The sequence below is a fragment of the Mus caroli genome, unplaced genomic scaffold (assembly GCF_978045245.1).
Source record: "Mus caroli unplaced genomic scaffold, Mus_caroli_1 scaffold_20, whole genome shotgun sequence".
In the NCBI taxonomy this organism is placed as follows: Eukaryota; Metazoa; Chordata; class Mammalia; order Rodentia; family Muridae; genus Mus; species Mus caroli.
In genome coordinates this window covers 24345256-24371317 of record NW_028227275.1, presented here as the reverse complement: position 1 = coordinate 24371317, position 26062 = coordinate 24345256, and the positions used below count along the sequence as shown (strand labels likewise).

General features: G+C 44.3%; 1 protein-coding gene across 9 annotated transcripts in view; it reads right to left on the bottom strand.

Annotated features, from left to right (window-relative positions):
* Positions 1-3499: 3499 nt before the first annotated feature.
* Cpeb3 (cytoplasmic polyadenylation element binding protein 3) overlaps positions 3500-26062 on the bottom strand; it is a 184791-nt gene continuing 162228 nt past the window's right edge. For all 9 annotated transcript variants that reach the window (XM_029472535.2, XM_029472532.2, XM_029472531.2 and 6 more), the window contains one exon: positions 3500-6467. In XM_029472535.2, coding sequence (XP_029328395.1) covers positions 6240-6467 — 228 coding nt within the window. In that variant the 3' untranslated portion in view covers positions 3500-6239. The remainder of the gene's footprint in view (positions 6468-26062) is intronic.

Genomic DNA, 26062 nt, shown 5'->3' with positions numbered 1-26062 from the left:
GGGCTGGGACACGGGAACCGTCTGGGACACGTGGAGGGCGACTTGGGCTGAGGAGTGGGCGGAGCCACGTGGGGGCGGCAACCAGACACAGAGGCCCCGCCTCCCGAGACGCCCTTCCGGTTTCCTTCCCTCCCTTACCCTCCCCATCCCGAACTGCGTAATGGACCATGCGTGATATGGGGTGGAGAGCCCGGAGCACTACAGTCCCGCATGCTCGACCCCAGGCCTTAGTACCGAACTGAACCGCCCTGGGTTCCGCATCCTTTTCCCAGAGAAAGCGTGCAGCAAGACCAGAATCCACGCCAGTTTTTCCAAAGCCCCATTTTCTGAAATAACTTAGGAGACGTTGGTATCCTTGTGAAAGCATAAGATGATGATAAGGAATTAGGCCTCAAAAGGCAATGGACTGGCAGTCGGGTGGCATCGGGTGGGGTGTGTGTGTGTGTGAATAGCTCAGGGGCAGGGCTCAAATTTACCTTGCCTGAGGCCTAGAAAGCCATCAACAGCACACACCCCCTCCCCCCCATGCGTATCACCTGAACCTACAAGTACCTTTCTGTTTCAAATTTCCTTGTGCATTTGAAAGTGTGGGCTCTGAGAGAGTGAAATCTGGTGGAATATGTGAACTGTTTGAAGACCTGGGGTTTTTGTTTTGTATGGTGCAAGTTAGGATTTCCTGATGGAAAGTAAACAGACGGAGATAGTCCTTAGCAAAAGATGACACGTGTCAGTGCTTCGTACAACTAGATTTAATAAGTTGTTATTACAGAAAAAAAAAAGTCCAAACTACAAAGTTTAAGCAGTTAAGCGGTAGCTGCGAGCGCTCCACGTTCAGTCACAGTAGCGAATCCGTACAAGCAGTGTTAGTCCAAGCCCCAGGGCAGAAGCCGAGGAAGGGTTACCAGCAAAAAACAATCCAAGAGAACAGGTAGGAAAAGATACAGTACATTTAAAATTAGTCGTTAGTTGGAAATCAAATACAGAGATCTGAGCTGTGAACATCTAAAATCATGTCCATCATTGCCACGGCGAAAATACAAACACCTAGTACTTTATACCCCAACAGCACTAATGTCCAGGAGCAGGCATTCCCGTGAGCACCCAAACTCTCTGAGTCCCAATGAACTACTGTAATCTTACAAAGTCAACATAACATCCCTGGATCCACTTCCTGACCCACTCTGGGGTATAAAGTCAACGGTATCAATTATAAAATACTCTGGTGGGATGGAAACTATGGCAGCTGAGTTTGACAAGTTTGGATATTAGAAAAGAAAAGAGAAATGTTAGCAGACACAGCATACAAACCAGCGAGAGAGGATTGTCCATACACATAAGCCAGTTTTAACAAAAAGACACTTTTGTTTTGTTATCACTAATCTGTGACTACCCTTTCATTCAAACCTTGCAAGCTGAGATGTCACAATACTCAAAATATCTAGGTAGGAGCTTTACCCAGTTAAATGCCACTTTGTTGCTAATATAATAGATAAAATGAAAACTAGCAGTTATTTGCTAATTGCATAAATGCAGTACACTGCATTAGCCCATGCCTCACTAACAAGCGATAAAACACAAGATATAGGCAGAGACCTACGCATAATCTATACCACTAAACAATAATTTCCCCAATTTCTCCTGTTCCTAATCATTTATTTGTAGTTAATGTAAAATTCCAACCAATAGGACCCAATTTGAGTTAAAATTTTACATCACAACTTGATCTAATCTATATATTATTTACAAAACTGAATACATAGAGCGAACCCAAGAGCCACCTCTGGACACACGCTTATCTGTTATTGATTGACCTCTCCACTTCAACAGAACTAGAAGAGGCCACCAACAACTAGCAGAAATGCACCATCTATGTAGAGCAAGTCCCTGGATGGCCTGTTTACACAACACCAGCTCTGCACTCAGATGTCTCTGCAGTAACTGCAGTGCCTTGGCAACAGCTGCCTTCCACAGTGCACTCCAGGGGGGTGGAGGGGGAGGGCAGCTGGTGGGTCGGGGGTGGGGTGGGGGTAGGGAACTGGGGAAGCAGCAGCAGGAAGGCAGACAGATCATGCACAGAGTGGCCCAATGTCACCCCAAGGAAAGGCAAACAAGGGGCACCATTACAGAGAACAGATGGGGAGTGAGAAAGATGCAGCTAACGCATAGACAGTGGTGACCCTATGCTTCCCCAGGCCTGCTGCCAGCCCTGCCTGGGGACACGTCAGGTGAGGCATTCAAGTCCTGCCGCATACAAGGTGGGGTCTTCTCACACATGTCACCACTGTGCATGCGAGTGAAAGATCTGGGGGGGGAAGGCACCAGCTCATACATACACTGACAGCAGTTGGTGGTGAATTCTCATTCTCTCTCTCTCTCTCATACACACACACACACACACACACACACACACACACACACACACACACACGCAGCATATTTTAGGGAAAGCACTGGACACTGCTGGCCGAGCTAGGCTTCACACCCAATGCTATTTCAGGAGGGGTGACTTTGTTATCTGGCCACAGATTTGGCTGCTTGACTGCATCTGGTGTTGTATAAACCCACTGTGACATCCTTAGAGACCTGTACTGTGACATCCCTAGTCTTACACTGAACACTGTAATAAAGGAAAAGGCTTGTCGAGATCTCGCACGTTCTGCTCATTCTGTCGTTTTATTATCCAATTGTCCGTTACAGTCCCAGTCACGTTACAGAACCAACCGTTTCCACCCTTGTCATATTGTAAACCACATCGGCAAGTTAATACATAAAGCTTTGCATTTCAAAAAACTAGACACTTTAGTAACAATATTACAAAGGTTTTTAGCTTCAAAAATAACTGAAATGAAAAAAATAAACCTTTAAAGAATTAGCATCATAAAATTAATTTATTCCAAGTAAAAATACAAAATAATATTATGACGTTGACCAGATATGAAAGTCCCTCCCAGAAACAACTCTAGTAATGATTGAGAAAGCACTCCTTAAAGAAAATACGAAATAAAATGAAAAATATGTAAATATGTTTAATTTTTTTTCTTAGCAAAAAATCTTTCTAAAAATAACAATGAAAATTTGTCTCAGTACAAAGGCTACGTTACTATTGAAAAAATACCAGCATGAGGAAAAGGTACATATCTGACAGTAGAAAATGAGTTCTGTGAGTCACAATGTCTAAAGTCTGCAATGAAAATAAGTCTGCAATAAAGGTTTAGGCCTTTTTTCTTGTCTTTTTTTTTTCTATTTTTTATACAAACAGTACAAACAGTATTGCACATAACAACAAAGAGTCGAGGTTAGTTACAGCCTTCAAAAAATCCACTAGTTCAAGTGTCCCATCAAGGAAAGGCCACAGCAGGACCTGTGTTACCCAGGGGCTTCCCAGTCAAGTTGCAGGGCAGAACACCTCTGTGTTTTTTTTTTTAAAAATAATTTTTTTGAAGGACCCTCTCTTTTAATATAACATTAAGAACTGGGGGGGGGGCACATTTATTTACAAAACAAAAGGGAACATGTTATAATTTAATAAACTAAAAAAGTTCTCTTTAAAAAAATACAAACAGAAGAGCTCTTTCACAGTCCTGGCCAGTCACACGATCAACACTTGATTATAAATATACAAATTAAGGGAAAGCAGTTTCCTAAGCCACAGCCCTCAGCACCAAGTGGAGTCTCTCTGACAACCTGGTCTCTGCGACACTGTGGCCTTCGCGCTGCGTTAGCTTACGCTGCGCAGTCTTCTGGCTCCTCTCGAGCTCAGGGTTATTTTAGTACATGAAAGAGGGGTGCTTCTTCCAAACATCTGCATGTTTCACATAATTAGGTAGATTTCTGTAGGTTAGATATGATCTTTAATATTCTAGTTATAAAGCTCTAACTTCTTCATTTTCAAAAAACACAAATAAGCATGAAAAAAATAAAGTTACCCATCTGTTAAATCATTTTCTTGCAGAATTAAATTAATATATATTTTCTGAATAAACTTACTTAGAAAATATCATTTTCTTTCCTATATTTCAAAATTGAGGTATTGCAAAAGATCATGTCAGTCAGAAAGCATGCCTTTTTCCTTAGAAACAAACAAGCGAAAATCATCAGCCAACTTTTGAAAACGTTCTAGAATATAAAAAGTAGTAGTGCGTAACAAAATTTCCCATACAGATGAAAACAAAGTAAAACACAAACATAGAAAAGGGAACCAAAGCAAAGCAAAGCACATCCGGGCTGCAGGAAAGCAGTGTTACCAAAGGGCCCAGGGGAAACCCGAAACGGGGAGGGGTCTAATAGGCATCTTTTAATTCAGTAAAAAACTATTTTGTTTCTCCATTTTTTTTTTTTTTTGAAAACAAACTGTAGCTGGAGAGCCAGTATTCACAATTAAACACTGGAGAGAAAAAGAGAAAGAAAGAACAAACTATAACAAAACCACACAACACTAACTTCAAGACAGAACAAGGACATCACAGCACAAAAGACACATTGACTTCTGTCTACTCTGCAGTGCCACATCCAGTCAGATTGTCCCCAGAATGCAAAACAAAGGAAGAAGGGTTTAAAAGCAAGCGTTACAGAGTCTTGCAATCACCACATGTCTCCGTTACTCTCTGCAGCCCAGGAGTGAACACTAAAAGGTCCGCGCTAGCACGAGCAGGGCTTCACTCTAGTCAAGCTACACAGGATGCATCCAGGGAACTAAGCAGTGACTGTCTCACAGAAGGCCCCTCTGCCCAGGCCGGCTCGCTTGGTGCAGACATTTCTTTAGCATCACCCTTACGTGGCCTCCTTAGCTATGTGCCTCCGTGTCAGTCTGCCGACTTATTCTAGACACTGTGTGTGTTCTTAGTGTTTGTAAGCTAAGATGAGCTCTTTGGCTGTCTGGACAAGGTCTGAAGCTGGGTGAAGTGGTGCGAGCACCAGGAGAGGTCCTAACTCAGAGCTCGTGTGTTAATACACCAGTTGTGAATGGTCAGGCTCATTCACGGCTGACACAGAGGCTTCAAACAGTTACGTTTGATCACAGTTAGACATAATCACTTTACTATATAAAATAAATTGCACAATATGTAACAGAGCACCGCAGTACTTCATCTTCCCCCACCCCACCCCCCACAGGGTTGCTGGAAGAGCATCCTACACTAGGTTGTCTATTGGTTGTAATAATGGTCGTCCTGCTACAGGCTCTCGCTGTCCACGGGCAGTCCACCCACTGAGGCATGCCTTCTTCCCACAGATTACCAAGTCTTTGAATGAAAAAGAAATTCTTTTTAAAAAATGAGTATTTTATAGCTTATATAGATTCTTAATTTGTGCACTGTGGGAAGGTTTTATACTAGACATTGGATATAAAATTTATTGCATGCAGCAACCGCATTAAGTAAACATGCAGTCAGGAACGGCGGCCTCTGATGGCTCTCTCTGGTCTCATATGATCTCCCTCCGGCAGCTGGCTCTATCCCTAAACCACAAAAGTGTGTTGTTGGGTTCTTGTTTTTGTTTTTAATTGATACCTTATCCTGAATAGAGTATTATGGTATCAACAATACCATTTTAATAGCAGCAAAAGCTATTGCAGCATAAATTTACATAACACTAAAAGATCTAACCCAAATCCTCAGCAAAACAAAAATCAAACATGAAGGAAAATGAAAGGCCCAGCCTGTGAGGTATCCATACACGTCAAAGTACAGAGCAACTACAGGCTTATTTTCATTAAGGGCTACCCTTACTCTACGTGACCCCATTGAGTGCTGATTGTAAAGTGTTTGCTACATCGGCCTCTACGTACATGTGTGGCCTTTGGTAAGTCTTGTCCTAGGGGTGACTCTAAGTCTCTGAAAATAAGCGTGCTCCAGTCAAGACCGATCAGAGCAACGACAACACAACATCAAACACAGAGTCACAGACGTCAACCTGACGGCTGCGGATGAGAATGGCAGTCTACGGAACTGTGGAGGTGACAGACAGATCAGGTGTAAGAAATCAAGGTACCAAGCAGACAAGGTGTGAGTCAAAGGTGCAAATGGGTACCAATACACACTCTGCGATTCTGCATTATACTGGACGCTGAGTTCAGTAATATGACTGTAAATGATAATAATAATAATAATAAAAAGACCCATTTCTTCTTTAAAAATCGAGAACGAATGCACAGATTTCCAGAACACCGTGAGCCCTGAGGCAGTGCCCTCTCTTCCTCCTTGTGATCTACTCCAGTACTTGTAGCTGTGGCGGCCTGGGGCTCAGCTCCAGCGGAACGGGACGTGCCGGGGGCGGTCGCCTCCCTCCTTCACCAGCGGTTTGTGGAACTCACGGCCGGCTCGGGAGTGGATGCTGGCCCAGCAGTATTCACAGTAGTACTGCAGACAGGTGACGTTGGCACAGAAGAATGGGGCAAACTTTCCCCCGCAGCGTGTGCCCTGACACTCGTCACACATCTGATCATCCAGCACGTACGGCTTCACTTCCACCTGGACCCAAAGAGGAGAGACAGGAAACGGGTCAGCGGGGCTTCCTTAGTCACAGCCTTGAGTCTGCTCATCTGAAGCTGCGTGGGCTCGCCTGGCTATCTCACTTGTAAAGCACACAGCCCACACCCACAGCTGTGCACCCATACAGGGGACCACGAGGCTACATCTGACCTTGTGCAGGACAAAGAACACTCCAGAGAGAAAATGCTTCAAAGGCCACCAGCTTGAAAAGACATCCATGTAAGTGACATCCGCTAGAAGCAAGCCTGATGGGGAGGTGGCAGGCTGAAGGGAGGCTTTGGGCTTCTGTTGTGATGGCAAGGCTTTTCAAACAGTCCTGATGCTATCCTGGACCCCCCGGACTGCAGGGGTCCTGGGGACAAGGGGACAAGGGGCCATGCTGAGGCGTCACTGCAGAAGCAGGCTTCTTACTCACTTGGATGTGCTCTATCGTCTTACTCTCTCCATCACAGGAAACTACAACAGAAGCTTATCGCAGCTCTTTAGGGAACATTTAATGGACCAAACGAAGCCAAGCTACAGGACATGAAAGCCTTTCAAAACCAAAGAAGAAAACACCTGCTTCCCTGTACCTCTTTCTAGAGCCTAGAAGACTGACTGACTTGTGAACTTCTGTGTCTTGAACATCAGCGGGAATAAGCACGGACTCTGATCAAGTCCCTCCTGCACCCGTGCTGGAGCCAGCCCCAGGGGAAGAGTGACCTGGGTACTCCAGTTCAGTCTTGCAAGATGGCTCAACTGTCTGACCCCAGAAGCCTCTGTGAGGGCAGGAGCCAGGGAGCTCACCAAGGGTGTGGAAGAGGGGAAGCAGGCAGGGTGGAGAGGTGGGGGGCTAGCACAGAGGCTGGGGGTTACCACAGTGCTCCTCTCTGTAGGCTCACTGCTCGCTGTGAGCTCCTGTGTCCAGGTCTGGCTAGCAAGGCAGACTTGGAGGGCTGTCATGAGAAGACTCACACCTTTGGTCACCCAAGGGGAAATATCTTTACTGCTGCCCATCCCACCCCCAGCAGAGGATTGAGTGAGGAGACTAAAAAAAATCCCTTCTCGTCATCTCTGTGTTAGGAGTCACACATGCCTGCCTGGGCTCACAGCCAGAAACCTGTTCCTCTCATCTGCACACCGGGAGAACAAGACTTTTCCTACTTCCCAGAGTCCTTACAAGGAGGCCGTGAAGTGGATTGCCCGGGGCTCCCCACACAGGAGGCACAGCTGCAGTTCCTAGGGCTTCCTGAGGCCAGGCCATCACACTCTGTGCTTGTATGTACTTAGTGTCCCTGTCCACATCTGCCACCATGATCTCTGTTTTCTCTGGTCTAGTTCTCTCACATATATGTGCCATCTCAGTAGTCCCTCACAAAGGCCTCCTCCTTGGTCAAAAGGTTCTGTACTGCCCACGATGCTGAGCCCAGCTACCTCAGGGAAACAGTCGCTTCCTGTCTTCAGTGGCCTCAGTGGGAGCCAGTCTGTAGTCACAGGCTCCCTCTCTAGGGACTTCCCTAGCAGACTCTTAACTGCTCCCTTACATCGCCAAGTCGGGCTTCAAACTCAAGGTCACCAGAGCTCAGCCACCTCCCACACTGGTCTTCCCTGCCTCTGTCCAACTGAAAAGCCGCCTCGTGCCTGCTGTCAGTACTCTGAAGCATTGCAGCCACTGACACACAACCACTATTTTCTTTTCTCTCTCTTGCATAAAATCAACACTGTGCATGTGCGCCGTATGTGCTATATACACTATTGTGTGTTCAGATGCATTGCCCAAGAGTATGCAGGGAAGCTCGAGGAGAAGGTGAGGTGTTCTGTTCCCCGCTTTATTCCTTTGACACAGGTCTCTCCCTGAACCTGAGCCCTACAAGCAGTCAGCAAGCCCAGGGAACCTCCTGTCCTCTCTCCTCCACCCAGTGCTAGGAGTACAGGATTATATTCCTGCAGAGATCCAAACTAAGATCCCCACACGTGCACATCAGACACTTTACTTAATGTGACATCTCCCCAAGTCAACCATTTTTTCCTTGATTTTGTGGAGCTTTGAATGAGAAAGGCTTCCATGAGCTCATATTTTGTGCTCAGTCCCTGGCCAATGAGCTGCTTTGGGAGGATTGGGGGTGTCCTTGGGAGGAAGTGAATCCTTGCTAGAGGAGGTGTGTCACTGCAATGGGTTTTGAGGTTTTAAAAGCCCAGACAGGCCCAGTGTCTCCCTCTGCCTGCTGCTTACAGACCAGGATGTAAAGGTCTCAGCTACTGCTCCAGGGCTATGCCTGTCTACTTGCTGCCATGAGGATCATGGACTGGCCCTCTAAACTAAGCAAGCCCCCACTTAAATGCTTTGATTTTTTTTTTTTTTTAATAAGAGCTGCCTTAGTCATGGTGTCTCCTCACAAGAATAGAATAGTAACTAAGACAGCAGCGCTGGTTTGTTGTTTTGAGTCAGGGTCTCACTATATAGTGCTGGCTGGTCTAGAACTTGCTATGTAGACCAGTATGGCCTCAAGCTCACAGCCTCGGAATGCTGGGATTAAAGGTGTGAGCCACCATGTCTGAAATCAACAATCTTAAAGTGTGCAATTCAGTGTTGCCCAATACCTTGACACCATGTGAAGACATTACCTAAGGTTACAAAGTATTTCTGACAGCTCAACTGTATTATGAAATCCTGTACATATTTTCTACATCTTTATCTATTCTGGAAAGTCTACAGAAATGGGTCCCATATGTGAGATCTGTTTCATCTAGCTTTATCATGTTTTGAGCTTTTCTGTATGCACAGAGCTCCAGACTCCACCTGAGTACATGTCATCCCCACTGCAGTGTGGAGAACACTCATCTCCTATGACTATGAGGTATTCCACTGCATGTTTTAACTCTAACATTCTGTTTGCTCATCTGTTGGGGACATTAGGTTGTTTGTAAACTGCTGTTATTGGTCTGCTTGGAGAGTGCATGCATGCACATCTGTGAGAGCACACACATCTGTGAGGGCACGGACATCTGTGAAGGCACACACATCTGTGAGAGCACACACATCTGTACACACATCTGTGAAGGCATGCACATCTGTGAGGGCACGCACATCTGTGAGAGCACGCACATCTGTGAGGGCATGCATATCTGTATCCACATCTGTGAGGGCATGCACATCTGTGAGGGCACACACATCTGTGAGAGCATACACATCTGTAAGGGCATGCATATCTGTATCCACATCTGTGAGGGCACACACATCTGTGAGAGCAGCTGTTTCCAGTGTTTTAGGGTAGATACTTAGGGAAGAACTTAGGCAGACAGCATCTGATTTTAACTTAAAAAAAAAAAACTTATGTGTGTTATTTATAGATGTCTATGTGTGTGCATGTATGTGTGGACACGTCTCTTGGTAAAGCTGGAAGCTAGCAAGTCTCAGCAATTCTCCTGTCTCTGCCTTCCTTGGAGCTGGAATTACAGGCATTTGTGTGTAAGTGCTGGGATGCAAACTGGTCCTCATGACTGTGAGACAAGGGCTCTGAACTGCTGAGCCATCTCCAGATATTCAATGTTTTAGTTTCTGAGGAACTCTCAAGTTCTTTTCCACAGCACTATAAAGTATTTTGCACTCCAACTCACAAAATAGCAGGGTGCCAATTTCTACACATGTGACAATAATTCAGGCTCCATTTCTGGGCTATAACCATCCTGGTGGGGAAGATGTGGACTGTGGACTCACCATGGCTATGATTGGTATTTATTTAATAACCAAGGATATTTAACTTTTTTCATCTGTTCGTTGATGGTTTGTATATGCATAGCCCAGGGAGTGGCACTATTTGGAGGTGTGGCCATGTTGGAGTTGATGTGTCATCATGGGTGTGGGCTTTACTACCCTAGTCCTAGCTGCCTGGAAGCCAATATGAAGCTAGCAGCCTTCAGATGAAGATGTAGAACTCTCAGCTCCTCCTGTATCATGCTTGCCTGGATGCTGCCATGATCCTGCCTTGATGATACTGAACCTCTGAACCTGTAAGCCAGCCCCCAAATAAATATTGCCCTTTATAAGACTTGCTTTGGTCATGGTGTCTGTTTACAGCAGTAAAACCCTAAGACACGCTCATTATTTATTTATTTTAGGGTAAGTGTGCGATCCATTTTCCTCAGTGTTCTTGGGACAGTGAAGGGCAGGTATGCACCAGTACCCCAACCCCAAGCGTGGTCATGTATGTACCTGTCCTCTATGGAGAAAGGTCTATTCAAATCTGTTGTCTTTCTGTCGTTGAGTTGGAGAGTTCTTTATATATTCTGGATTCAGCCTGGACAATGTCTGTTCTATCCTGTAAGTTGCCTTTTCAGTGTTTGGACAGTTTTCTTTGATACAGAAAAGTAGGACACGCAGCATAGCTGAAAAGACAACGTGATGTGACCAGAATGGCTTTTCTGGCTACTCGACTGGCTTCCAGATGAGCTCAGCAGCAGTAGTCTTTGTGAGGGTTTTGCAAGATCTAGTCAGCTCTTTGGATCTTTGTGAAGACCTTCGGGCTGGGCACAGACAGGCCTTATTATCAGCTGCAGTAGCTCTCCCTCAGCTACTTTTCCAGAGGACAGGCTTTCCCCTTGATCTTGACTGAAGAGGTCTTGACTTAAACATTGCGATGTGCCAGGCATGGTCACATGTGGATTCATCCATGTGGCGTATGTTCATAGGCTCACTGGCAGATTGCTGATTACCAGCCAGCATTGCTATACAGTGGAGAGTAAGACACAGCTCCTCCCTAAAAGAGTTTTTGTGGCTAGACGGTGGCTCAGTGATTAAGATGAACGTCGCACAGCATGACAGCCTGAGTGTAGATCCAGCACCCACATAAAGCCAGGCAGTAGTCATCTCCACACGGAAGATCTTTAGGGCCTGCTGCCTATTAGCCTAACCAATTAGTGAGGTAAAGGGTTAATGAGACACTCTGTTTCAAAAAAATAAGGTGGAGAGTAACTGACACCCCCAACACATCAACTTCAGGCCTACACAACACACACACACACACACACACACACACACACACACACACACGAGAACATGTACACCCCCCAAAAAAACAGTAAATTGAATCAGGCAGTGGTGGAGGTGGCAGTGTATGCCTTTAGTCCCAGCACTTGGGAGGCAGAAGCAGGTGGATCTCTGAGTTGGAGGCCAGCCTGGTCTACAGAGTGAGCTCCAGGACAGCCAGGACTATACAGAGAAACCCTATCTCAAAACAAACAAACAAGCAAACAAACAAATATACTAAATTGAATCAATAACATAAAAGTTTCCTAAAGGCATTAATTCCCCAATTCTCTGTAGTTTCTGGCATATCCCAACACCATCTGACTATTGTCTAGTATTTTGGGTGACTATCCAAATTAACTCTACTTTTTCTTTTCTTTTCTATTTAAAGATTTATTCATTATTACACATAAGTACACTGAAGCTGTCTTCAGACGCAGTGGAAGTGGGCATCAGGTCTCATTATGGGTGGTTGTGAGTCACCATGTGGTTGCTGGGAATTGAACTCAGGACCTTCGGAAGAACAGTCAGTGCTCTTACCCGCTGAGCCATCTTGTCAGCTCCTCTACTTTTCTTTTCCTTTTTTTTTTTTTTTCCTGTCCCACTACTTTTCTTGATAAAGAGATAAAATAGAAAAAAAGCTGGTCTCTCTGTCGGCCACCTAAATCACTTAGTTTTAGGGTATCAATTCAGCCATGACACTGATGACATCAGCATGGTAGGAACTGAACTACAGGTCCGTACTACCACAAAAGCCCAAATTCCCAAGTCCTAGGTAGAGCCAACCACACAGTCAAGTTGACCTTCTATTTCTAGGAGACTCAAGGGCATAGGACATGAGCATGACATACAGAAATAGTTAGATCCACTACCATATGGGCTGACCAGGCCCAAGGACACAAAGTACCGGTGGTGCAGTAATGCTCTCCGACAGGTAAGGAGAGCTGAGACAGAGCCTTGAATAGGAAGAGACTGCAGGAAGCTAATTATGAATTCTACAGACCAAAAGAATGTCAGACATCACAAAAATGATCTCAATGCTTGCTTTGTCTCTAGTGATCAAGATACTGACCTCCCAAATTAAGTAGACAAAATGCAGGAACTCCTAGAGGCAGAGATAAGTCACTAGGGAGACCATGAGCAGGTGCGGATTCCTCTCTCCCTGTGAGGGAAGGTTTTAGTAATGAGGTGAAGCCCTGGCTAGGGTCAGCTGCAGTGTGGCTTATGTTCTAAAAGCTGTATTAAGGGCGACCACAACTGTATACCCTTGATGAGAGCTATCACTCAGATAAGCCAATCAGATATCTAGCCATCCTGGGGCATGTAAGGGATGCGTCCAGGTGGCTGGAAGCCAATTAAAAGCAAAGATTGCAGATGAAGTGCAGGTGGACAAGCCAGGGTAAAGAGGCCAAATGGAGGCATGAACCAACCAGAAATGGATGTGAGGCTCGTCTCTGGTCATAATCATGTTGGCATGACTTTAGAACGGGGCAGGTCAAGTCATCTCCATCGGAGCCACACATGGAATTTCCAAGGTAGACACTGGTGGGGGTTGGAGAGGGGTAGGGAGGTGTGACAAGTAGGAACACATCAGATTCTTTAAGTCCACTATGTGAGGGTTAGAAGAGAGCAGTGTTGACACCTCAAGTTTAATATAATTGGAAAGTGTTGTTCGAAAGTTAAGGATTAGGTATAATGGTCCCTGTTTCCACACTGGCTTGAATGTGATTAGGGTATTCCATGATCAGGCCATGAAAGGCCCCTAGATCTCTTAGTAGGTCATTTCCTATCATCTTGAACAACATGTCGTCGTCGTCGTCGTCGTCGTCTTCTTCTTCTTATTATTATTATTATTTTTTTTGGTTTTTTTCGAGACAGGGTTTCTTCTCTGTGTAGCCCCGGCTGTCCTGGAACTCACTTTGTAGACCAGGCTGGCCTCAGACTCAGAAATCCGCCTACCTCTGCCTCCCGAGTGCTGGGATTAAAGGCGTGTGCCACCACTGCCCGGCACAACATGTCTTCTAAGAAGAAACATTTAATGGGAGTACCTTTAACATAATGCACTCAAAACTTGGCTCGAAACAGAGACTCTATCCAGACTTAAAACCCACACAGCCCATTAATACTCCCACTAGTTACCATAGCCACCCAGCGCTAATGCAGGTGCCCTGCTAGTTACCATAGCCACCCAGCGCTAATGCAGGTGCCCTGCTAGTTACCATATCCACCCAGCGCTAATGCAGGTGCCCTGCTAGTTACCATATCCACCCAGCGCTAATGCAGGTGCCCTGCTAGTTACCATATCCACCCAGAGCTAATGCAGGTGCCCTGCTAGTTACCATATCCACCCAGCGCTAATGCAGGTGCCCTGCTAGTTACCATAGCCACCCAGAGCTAATGCAGGTGCCCTGCTAGTTACCATAGCCACCCAGCGCTAATGCAGGTTTCCCACTAGCAGGCTGGCCAGGAATAGCTAAATATAATGCTAAGTTTCAACTGTCTGTGAGCTGAAATCTCACCGCTTAAAAAGCAGATGGCAGATGCCTAGGAAATGAAAGGAGTGATGTGCAAATAGATTTTTGCTAGCAACAAAAATCACCCACAACCTTCCAGATATAGCAAATTCACAGTTATTAATTTTAGAGATGCCCTGAGATAAGCTGAAAAAATCTGTATGGGGAATGGATTGGATTTTATTTTCTTTTGCTTTATAAAGGATAATAATTCTTACCATTTTTACAATCTCAGGTACTAGGAGATGAAAGGTTGAAAATGATCCTGATGTCATCTCCACAGTTCAATATGCCTGATTACACAACATGGACCTCTGTGTTTTATTGGGCGTGGAGCTCTGTGAGGTCTCTGGCTTTAAGATCATCGCTTTAGAAATAATGCATTTGAAAAATTCACTTGTGTACTGTGCCATGGCATGCTCACAGAGGTCAGAGAACAATCTGTGACAGCTGACTGTCCTTCCACCATGTGGGTCCCAAGGATGAAACTCAGGTCATCAGGCATAGTGGTAGTTGTGTTTTCATGAAAGACAGAAGAAAACCCAGCTAGCAGCGTCCCCGACAGCATCTGGGCTACTCCTGTCTTGCTTCTCCATGCTGCTTGGGAATGGGATTCAGATGTGAACATAAATCAGCTAAGACTGTACCACGTGGAGGACAAAAACCAAGACATTTGGTTGAAGTCTGCGAGCTAGATGACTGCCACAGTGTCTAGGCACAGAGCACGCTGGCTGAGCTAACTCAGGCCTGTTTCCTTTACCCTCGTGGGTGCTTATACAGCTCTTCCATGTAAGAGTAAGCACCCGCCAAGAGACTGCCAGCTGGCTGACGCCACCTACCTGTGAGTTTGGAGACCCTGAGTACTGTGCTAAAGTAAACAGCTAGGAAAATGCCGATGGTCTTTTGCTGGCTGGTCATCCCATAAGCCACGTCTATACTCAAGTGTGAGCTGGAAAGAGAGAGATTGTTTTGATGCTGCCTCTTACTGTGCTGCTCTCAAAGCTGTGAGTCGTCTTCCTCAGCCTCCTGAGTAGCTGGAATTAAAAGGCCTGCACTACCATTTATAGCAAGAACAACATATTCATCCTGCTAAAACAGGGTATTCACACTAAAAATGACTGCAAGCCTTGAGACCTGGAGAGACAAGAGAGGAGAAGCCAAAGTTCACAACTAGCAAAGAGAGCCTTGACAGAAAGGTCCCATGCCATTCCAAAATCTCACTGGACCACACAAATCAGTTCCCTTTAAAAAGACTTTCTAATCAGCGGCTGTGAGAGCCTCTGTGTTTCAGAAGAAGCCCACGTTGCATTTGTTCCTTGGTTTGGGGGTGCTGATTCCTCCCCAGAGGACCCACATAGACACAGCTACAGCTATAGTCAGGAAGTTTTTAAACCAGATCAGAAGGGACAAGTCCTAGCAGGCTGGGTTACAGGATCACAGACCTCAAGTCCCAGCAGAAAGCACCTGAAACAAGTCCTCTAAACCCTCAGACCTTTTGCTATTGAGTCATTTTATATATTCCAGGCCAGGAATAAATTGTAATATCAACACTGCACTTAGTATGGCAACTAGGTCATCTTAATGTTCAAGGAGCTAAAAATACAGTGCCTCTTAGCTCTCAGCAAAGTCAGGCTCCGTATGCTTCCAGTAAAGAAGATTAAAGACATGAACTACTTAAGGTGCTTGCAGAAGAAAGGCACAATAGCACCTCATGAAATGAAAAGGGAGTTGTTTTAAAGAATGTGGAAGCAAGCAGTATGTGCGTAGCTGTTACAATGTTCTTTAAACCAAACTATTTTTAAAAAGCCCCAATTTGGTTAATTGACATTCAGTGTCTCTAGCCCTCAATACTAAGCTAAAATAGTAAAGAAAACATTCGTCAATGGGATTGTGGCTGTAGCTCAGTTGGTAGAGTATGTGAATAGCATGTAGAGAGTTCTGGCTTCAGTCCCTGGCACATACCTGTCATCCCAACACCAAGAAGATGGAGGCAAGAGGATCAGAAGTTCAAGATCAGCCTTGGCTCCAACCAAGTTTGAAGCTGGCTTGGGACATATGGGATCCTCCGGGTCTCAAGGAGAACACAGACAGAGGGTCTTGTTGGGATGAGAGGGAATGAGAGGGTAACAACGGGTAAAGCAACCAGAATACATACACGTGGGCTAGAGACGGCTCAGTGACTAGCTATGTGCACTAGAGATAGTTCAGTGGTTAGCTATGTGCACTGGGCTTCTAGAGGACAAATTCTATGCCCAGCACCCATGTAGGACAGCTCACATTACATACAGGTGTGAAATCACCGAGGAACAAAGTAAATAAAAATAATATGGAGCCAGTTTAGATGCCTTAGGAAAAAAAAGCACCAGATAATCTCAAGTAACCAAAGAAAAGAGGTTAAGTTTTCAGGCGGGGACACAGCTCCATGGTGAAACTCACACCTGGTATTAAAGAGGCCCCAGGTTAAATCACTAACATCACAAATACATCATAAACCAAAGGCTATCAACTACACCTTCAATGTCCTGTCATCATAGACATGCCCAGAATGTTCTTGCCTTGCCCAAATAATCTGTACCTGGAAAGGCTACGGCAGGTGAAACAAAGAAGGAAAGGAAAGGAAAGGAAAGGAAAGGAAAGGAAAGGGGAAAGGAAAGGAAAGGAAAGGGGAAAGGAAAGGAAAGGAAAGGAAAGGAAAGGAAAGGAAAGGAAAGGAAAGGAAAGGAAAGGAAAGGAAAGGAAAGGAAAGGAAAGGAAAGGAAAGGAAAGGAAAGGGGAAAGGAAAGGGGAAAGGAAAGGGGAAAGGAAAGGAAAGGAAAGGAAAGGGGAAAGGAAAGGAAAGGAAAGGAAAGGGGAAAGGAAAGGAAAGGAAAGGAAAGGAAAGGAAAGGAAAGGAAAGGAAAGGAAAGGAAAGGAAAGGGGAAAGGAAAGGGGAAAGGAAAGGGGAAAGGAAAGGGGAAAGGAAAGGGGAAAGGAAAGGGGAAAGGAAAGGGGAAAGGAAAGGAAAGGGGAAAGGAAAGGGGAAAGGAAAGGAAAGGGGAAAGGAAAGGGGAAAGGAAAGGGGAAAGGAAAGGAAAGGAAAGGAAAGGAAAGGAAAGGAAAGGAAAGGAAAGGAAAGGAAAGGAAAGGAAAGGAAAGGAAAGGGGAAAGGAAAGGGGAAAGGAAAGGGGAAAGGAAAGGGGAAAGGAAAGGGGAAAGGAAAGGGGAAAGGAAAGGGGAAAGGAAAGGGGAAAGGGGAAAGGAAAGGAAAGGGGAAAGGGGAAAGGAAAGGGGAAAGGGGAAAGGAAAGGGGAAAGGGGAAAGGAAAGGGGAAAGGAAAGGGGAAAGGAAAGGGGAAAGGAAAGGGGAAAGGAAAGGGGAAAGGAAAGGGGAAAGGAAAGGGGAAAGGAAAGGGGAAAGGAAAGGGGAAAGGAAAGGGGAAAGGAAAGGGGAAAGGAAAGGGGAAAGGAAAGGGGAAAGGAAAGGGGAAAGGAAAGGGGAAAGGAAAGGGGAAAGGAAAGGAAAGGAAAGGAAAGGAAAGGAAAGGGGAAAAAAAGGAAAGGAAAGGAAAGGAAAGGAAAGGAAAGGAAAGGAAAGGAAAGGAAAGGAAAGGAAAGGAAAGGGGAAAGGAAAGGGGAAAGGAAAGGGGAAAGGAAAGGAAAGGAAAGGAAAGGAAAGGAAAGGAAAGGAAAGGAAAGGAAAGGAAAGGAAAGGAAAGGAAAGGGGAAAGGAAAGGGGAAAGGAAAGGAAAGGAAAGGAAAGGGGAAAGGAAAGGAAAGGAAAGGAAAGGAAAGGAAAGGAAAGGAAAGGAAAGGAAAGGAAAGGAAAGGGGAAAGGAAAGGAAAGGGGAAAGGAAAGGAAAGGGGAAAGGAAAGGAAAGGGGAAAGGAAAGGAAAGGGGAAAGGAAAGGAAAGGAAAGGAAAGGAAAGGAAAGGAAAGGAAAGGAAAGGAAAGGAAAGGAAAGGAAAGGGGAAAGGAAAGGGGAAAGGAAAGGGGAAAGGAAAGGAAAGGAAAGGAAAGGGGAAAGGAAAGGAAAGGAAAGGGGAAAGGAAAGGAAAGGGAAAGGAAAGGGGAAAGGAAAGGGAAAGGAAAGGAAAGGAAAGGAAAGGAAAGGAAAGGAAAGGAAAGGAAAGGGGAAAGGAAAGGGGAAAGGAAAGGGGAAAGGAAAGGGGAAAGGAAAGGAAAGGAAAGGAAAGGAAAGGAAAGGAAAGGAAAGGAAAGAAAGAAAGGAAAGGGAAAGGAAAGGGAAAGGAAAGGGAAAGGAAAGGGGAAAGGAAAGGGGAAAGGAAAGGGGAAAGGAAAGGGGAAAGGAAAGGGGAAAGGAAAGGGGAAAGGAAAGGGGAAAGGAAAGAGGAAAGGAAAGAGGAAAGAGGAAAGAGGAAAGGAAAGAGGAAAGGAAAGGGAAAAGGAAAAGGAAAGGGAAAAGGAAAAGGAAAGGAAAAAGGAAAGGAGGGAAGGAAAGGAGGGGAGGAGGGAGGGAGGGAGGGAGGGAGGGGGGAGAGGATTGAGGAAGGAAAAATAATCAACTGTGTATTAAATTGTGTTCTTCCTTCATGTAATTTGAACATGAAAGGAAAAAAAAGTTGAAAGCAGTATTTTTTTTTCTTTTTTCTTTCTTTCTTTTTTTTTTTTTTTTTCCGAGACAGGGTTTCTCTGTGTAGCCCTGGCTGTCCTGGAACTCACTTTGTAGACCAGGCTGGCCTCGAACTCAGAAATCCATCTGCCTCTGCCTCCCAAGTACTGGGACTAAAGGTGTGCGCTACCACGCCTAGCTTAGTATTTTTTCTAGAACATTATTCTCCATACACTATATCTTAGAAGAGTCCTATGATAAAAAATTGTGAATATTTATGAAAATGTCACAATGAAATCGTTATATGTTATATGCTAATTAAAATTTTAAATTTCTTTTTTATAACTTTTTAAAATTTAATTTATAATGGGGAAACTATTTGTGTGAAAACTTGTCTCTTTCTTGGTTGTTTACTATGAAGTTAACATGTCAAAGATTCTAATATGTCCTACATAAACTAGATACCTAACTACCTTAAGCAAGCATTCTCAAACTTTTTTGATGCTTAAACAGATTTTTAAACAAAAGATAGATTTAAAACAAATCCCTAGACTCATGGTTCATGGAACACACTTTATGTAGAAATGGTAGACTAGAGAGCTAATCACAGTGACATCCTGGATAGGCCAGACCTGCCTTCACAAAGTCCTCCTGCTTAAAAACTGAAAATCAACACATTCGTCCCTCGCCTGAAATTTGTGATTCCATTTATTATGCAAAATTCTAATTATAGCCTTTAGTAAACAACTCCCAGGTGATCTCTGATACCAACCATTCAGAGTCACAGAAATCAGTGTGTTATCAGTGCTACTAAATGTGGACAGTGCTTTATGGTTTTCCAAAATGCTCTCTCTCTCTCTCTCTCACACACACACACACTCTCACTCACTCACGGGAGTGGGGAGCCACTGTTCTTTTAAGATATATAGAAGAGCTAGGGAGATGACGCAGTGGATAAAGTGCTTATTGAACAACTCTGAGAACTGGCTTTGGATCTCCGGAAGCCATACATGGTAACTGCCTGTAATTCAGAGACAAGAGATTCTTGGAACAAGCTGGCCAGGTCTGCTAGTTGGATTGGTAAGCTCCAGGTTTACTAAAAGACCCTGACTCAATAAACCAGGTGAAGAATGACTGAGGAGCGTGGCCTGATGCTAACTGCGGGCCTCCACACACATGCATACATACATGCAAACATGTATACAAACCACACCCATGTTTGCACACCATAAAACAGGTCTGTTAGGACTAGAATGAAGACCTTATATTGGCTGGTTCTAATCTAGATCCTTCTCACTAGGGAAAAAGCCTTTCTGGGTTGAGATGGCAGAGCTTACCCAGTGTCTACCCACAACACTGTTCAGGCCTCCCAAAGCCAGCTTAGGCTCAGATTCTGACAAACAGACTACTCATGTCAATCCAGCCAGAGATTTTGCTAGACCGTGATTCAACTGACCTTTATAGTCTTTATACTGTTTATAGTCATCATAAAAAGCAGACAAGAGAGTAGGAAAACCCCATGGAAAAGAGTCCCCATTTTTAGTGGATTTCTTTCCCCATGGCAGCAGGAGTCCCTTAGGTGTGAGTGACACAGATGTGAGCTATGCAGAGGACTGGATTGCAGGGCTCTCTAGGCCTGGAAGCATTCATTTGTCATCACTTCTAAAAACACCATTAAAACAGACAGGAGGGGCTGGTGAGATGGCTCAGCGGGTAAGAGCACCCGACTGCTCTTCCGAAGGTCCAGAGTTCAAATCCCAGCAACCACATGGTGGCTCACAACCATCCGTTAACGAGATCTGGCGCCCTCTTCTGGAGTGTCTGAAGACAGCTACAGTGTACTTACATATAATAAATAAATAAATAAATAAATAAATAAATATTAAAAAAAAAAAACCAGACAGGAGCCCAGAGATCATCTTCTGCTCTTGTTATACTTAGGTAGTTTAAACTGGTTCAGTTCCCCCCTTCACACACACAAACATTAAAAAGAATAAAAGCAAAATTTAATACAAATTTCCACTCTAGTTAAGGTTCAAAAATCTTTTCATTACCTGAGAAAAGATACTGACTAGAAAAGCATTTCTTCTAAACAAGATAGAAAAGAAAACCCTCCAGTCCATTAAATGGTAAGTGAGAAGGGAACTTGAAATCCCTACTAGTGTGTCTTGGCTAATATCCAAACAGTGCTGGCACATTGATACCTAGGTTAAATGGTTTTAGTGCTATCTTCAACTAAGCATTTCCCTTGAACTAAGGACTCCACAGGTAAGCTAAAAGAGGGGGTAGGGCAGGGAGATGATAATTAGCTGTGAGCATAAGGTGAGGTATAGTTTAAGTGGGCCAGGTTCGTCAATAATACAAATAACATCTGTGTGCCCAGCAAGTGCCCAAACCCATCCATCTGGTCCTTCCTTCATCTCTGGAACACACTGGACACTTAGGCAGGTAGTCTATTACCACAGAACCCTCTGACCTTCCTTAAGGTCACACTACAACGGAGGAAAAGTCAGTCCTCAAGTTAGTAGAGCAATGATTCTCCATAGAGTAGAGACATGAGTGAGCGTAATTGATTATACCCTAAGGGTCAGAGTTCAGGGCCAGTCTGGAACATATCCTTAGACCTTGTCTACAAAAGATGTAAAAATCAAAATAACCGCCAAAAGCACAGGAAATCTTCAAACATATCTTGCTAATGCTCTAGGACATCCAGAAACACACTGGAGCTGTCCCAGCAATTCTCCATATCCCTTGTTCCACGCAGTAGACATTCTTGAAAAAGTTATTTAAATACTGAAACAAGTAAGAGTCATTTGTTGTAGTCTGTCCATCCATCTGTCTGTCTGTCTGTCTATCTATCTATCTGTCTATCTATCTATTTTTGAAGACAGGGTCTATCTATCTATCTATCTATCTATCTATTTTTGAAGACAGGGTTTCTCTATATAGCCTGGCTGTTCTGGACTTGCTTTGTAGACTAGGCTAGCCTCAAACTCAAGAGATTCTCCGCCTCTCAAGTGCTGGGATTAAAGCATATACTAACAGCACCCAGCTTTCTTTTCATTTATTTTGAAGAATGCCTCACCGTGCAACTCAAGTGGACCTCAAACTCACTACATAGCCTAGGCTGGTTTTGAACTTTTCTTCATTACCCTCCCCAGGATCATATGCACCTAACCAATGGTTCTCAACCTGTGAGTTGTGACCCTTTTGGCAAATCTCTATCTCCAAAAATATTTATGATTCATAACAGTTATAAAGTAGCAGTGAAAATCATTTTATAGTTTGGGGGGGGGTCACCACAACATGAGGAACTGTATTAAAGGGTTGCAGCATTAGGAGGGTTGAGAACCACTGTGCTAGACAAACACAAACTTAATAAGAGACCTATAGGCTTTTTGTTTTGTTTCTGTATTATGCTTTTTCAAGACAAGGTCACAGGTAGCTCTGGCTGTCCTGGAATTCGCTTGGTAGACCATACTGCCTCCCAAGTGCTAGGACTAAAAGTGTGAACCACCACCACCTGGCAGGACCTATGATTGTTAAAGTTAGGTTTGAGCCTTTATGGAGTTTGAAGAATATTTGGATCCTTAAGGGCGAGGTCCATGTGGCTCCATGGTAGAACCCGTTCCCTAGCACTGCACAGAAGGAACAAGTGGACAAATGACCAACAGAGTACTCGGCCTGAGACGAGCAGTGTGGCTGAGGCAAAGCTGAAGCAGCTCTGCCTGCCTTGCTAGTTACCTCAAGGAACTCTCTGAACATCTAGTCTACCCTTTGGTTGGTCAGGCCTATGGTTAATAAGGTTTAATACACTATTAAGTGCCAGAGAACACTTTATGATATTTAAAGTAGCAAAATCTACTTTTTTTTATTACTCAAGTGAGAATCTTAACGAAGCAGAAAAGAGAAGCTGAGAAAAGAGTGTGTGGTGGACAGACAGATATGCCGAAGGTTAGAAGAAAGGGATTTCCCATCTGGACTACCTCTCAATCAGCATTCAATCATTAGATCCCTCTATGATGGATATGCAACTGTCCACTGCATGTCATATTCAGAGTACACAGCAGCTACCCGACAGGACAGCCACTGCCCGTGTGGACTGTACAGTCTCTAGCAAAGCATGATTTCCTTACCCGATGCTCAGTGTCACAAGGGTGAGCTCTGTGGGCAGAGCTTTGAATTCCAATGACTAAATGATTTCTAAAATTACCACAATGATGGTGAGGCCTGAAGGAAAGGTATTGGTCAGATCATTGGAGGTTTGACCCTGAGAGATGGAGAACAAGGCCCGCTATGGCTGGCTCAGGATAAGGAAGGCAGGGAAGGAAGGTAAGTGTGTAGTGTATGAAGGGTCACTTAGGAAAGTTTAAAGTTTTTTGTTTGTTTGTTTTAATCTTCATCCAAAAGGCAGTAGAATGTAACCAAACGGTTTAAATAGGGAAGTGACTTATTTTAAGTTATGAGCTTGTTAGAATATTCCAATTTCTTTAGATGGGCCAGAAGAGGTGACAGATGACTATAACCTCAGCACCCAGTGGGCTGAGGCTAGGAGACTGTAAGCTTGTGGACATCCTGGGAGTCCTGTCTCAAAGCAAAACAAAAACAAAAATAGAAGAATGACTTAGAGATAGACTCTATACGATCAATGAGAGACAGCCCATTCACCTGAATTTATTCCACACACAATCAAAGCTCTTTCCTGTACCAGATACTCCCTGTACGTATGTGTCAGAGTCGAGATCAAGATGGGGGGTCTGTAAGGACTACCAGTCATGGCCCATTAGTCCTGTAAGTCCTCTTGTGGCTAGACATGCCACAGAAGTAACTCATTGTCGTGAGGATGTAGTAGCTCCTTCAACAAAGGATGCTGTCACATCTACAACAGGATTCAATACTTTGTTCCTGACTCTGAAGAGCACAATTAAGTAAGCAGGCTCCTCACCTGATGAGCCAAGTGAATACAGAGGATACAGGCAGTATGTGTCTGCTCCCTGTAGAGCTGATACACAGCTGATTCTCTTACCACACTCACAAGGTTGGATGTGAAAATATCTAAACCCCATCTTGGTGACAGGTGCACAATGGTACAAATATACTAAAGATATTTGATTTGTTGTTGTTGCTGTTGTTTTTGTTTTTTGAGACAGGGTTTCTCTGTGTAGCACTGGCTGTCCTGGAACTCACTTTGTAGAACAGGCTGGCCTCGAACTCAGAAATCCACCTGCCTCTGCCTCCCAAGTGCTGGGATTAAAGGCATGCGCCACCACTGCCCGGCTTGAATTTGATTCTTAAATAGGGTAATTATAGATATGAATGCCATAAAACAGCTAAATAAAGCTGTAATGACCCACCTGTCCTCAAAGATTGTAAGGTTAATGGTTGAGTGACAGGAAGGTGAAGTGAAGGGGACAGAATTGACTGTTTCAATGAATGTTGATACTGACATGTTTTACAGAAATACGTTGTCAGTAATTCTCTGGAGATGGCTAGAAAAAAAAAATTAAATCTACCAAGGTAATGATTCTCCATAAATTACTCCATCTGGAATATTAATCCTAGCAAGATAACAATAAACAAAAATATTGTCAAGAGATGTCTTTGCTAAAAATTTCAGTGGAAAGAGATGTATACTGTACCCATTTCTTCTTATGCACCTGCACTGATGAGAGCAGACACCAGCTACAGCCTCTCAAGGTTCCAGACACTTAATGATCTGTGAACCTGATGGGCAAACACAGCTGCTTTGAGGCTGGCCTCCATCATTCTTCTCTCAGAGTAAGCAGCACAAGGGGTGAAGGCTGCCAACACAAAGGGAGTGGCCTTAATGTGCCATTCTCCACTCAGTCTGCATTTATACCTTTGGAGACAGCAAAGGAGGTGATCAAGGCTGATGCTATTATTTAACACAGTCAGGGCTTAAAGGCAACTCCAGGCTCATAGAGGAAGGAAGGAGAGTGCAGCACCTCAGAGTCTGCAGTCGCAGCACAGATGGATTATGGGTAGTGGCGGACACAGCACCATGACTCTCTGCACACGTTTCAAAAGCTTGACTATGAGATTATTGCTAAAACCCTGGAAGGGTTATTCAGGAAAGATGTTCCCAGAACAGACAGTCTCTGTAAGGGCACTGTTTAAGGAAAGACAACTGTGCTTTTATATGGTGAAGGCTTTCTAGAACACTCAAATATAAAGTTTAGTAGAAAGAGTAGAAATAAAAGTATGAATGAGCCTAAAACACTTGAAGTGACAAGCATTGCGTGGCTATGCAGGGACAAGAAGGGACAGAATGAAGAGAAGGGGTTTGAATGTTTACAGGTCAACAATGGAAAAGAAGCCCACTCCTCCCAGTGAAGGAAATGGTCTTCACAAGGGTCAGGGCAAACAAAGACAGGATGAGTGGAGCTCCAAGAGAAGGAAGAGCCAAGAGGGGACTCAGTCACTCTCAATGACTCCCAATGCTCCCACTTGGATGACTATTGGAGAATAAATACCTCCCCACCCCTCATTTACAATCCTCAGAGGGGAACGAAGAAAGCTACTTTTGCACTGATGAGAATCTAATGTTCTCTGGGTAAATTTTATTGCCCAGATTTACCAGTGATAGGTGGGATTACAGTCTGAATGTAAATGTATCAGACTTCCAAATGAACAGGCATAAGCAGGCAGTCCTCAGAAACAGTAGCAGTAGTTAAGAGAACTTCCAAAAAGCACCACCATCTGTGAATTCAAAAAGGTTTATTGAAAATCTCAGACTGAACCAATCAATAGGTCCGCACTGGGGACAAGTCAAAGAGACACCGTGCCTCTCTTTCTGGAGATTAGTCTTGTGTGAGAATTACTGTTAGGAGAGAGGAAGCTTCGGTACTTGAAAAACCAGGAAAGTTGAATCTTTGTTATTTTTCTGAGTCTCCATGAACTCAGAATGTTTCAAGATTCTGAAAAAAAAAAATATTAACAAAAACCCACTACCACTTATTCTCAAGGAGGCCATGGAATATTTATTCTAATTTGGTCAGATACATGTGCTAACGAGACATACATCTTGGCATGGTAAGATGTGCCAACCGGTGCAGGAATGCATGACTGGTGGGAGAGTAAACAGTACTTTCTGGTTGAATTTAATGCCCACTCCATAAAATGGAACTCATAACCCATGACTGAATGAATATTCTGCTAAGTAGACAAAGCAGTAACTTGTCCTTCCATGCTTATCTTTACATCCACTGAAAATTGTATCTGCCAGCCCTCCCCACAGAGGCTTCTCCTGCAACAGATGGCAGTTAACACAGAGATCCATAGCCAGGCGGTGGTGGCGCACGCCTTTAATCCCAGTACTTGGGAGGCAGAGGCAGGCGGATTTCTGAGTTGGAGGCCAGCCTGGTCTACAGAGTGAGTTCCAGGACAGCCAGGGCTACACAGAGAAACCCTGTCTCAAAAAACCAAAACCAAAACCAAAACAAACAAAAAACCCAGAGATCCATAACTGGCCAGCATGCAGAGAGTA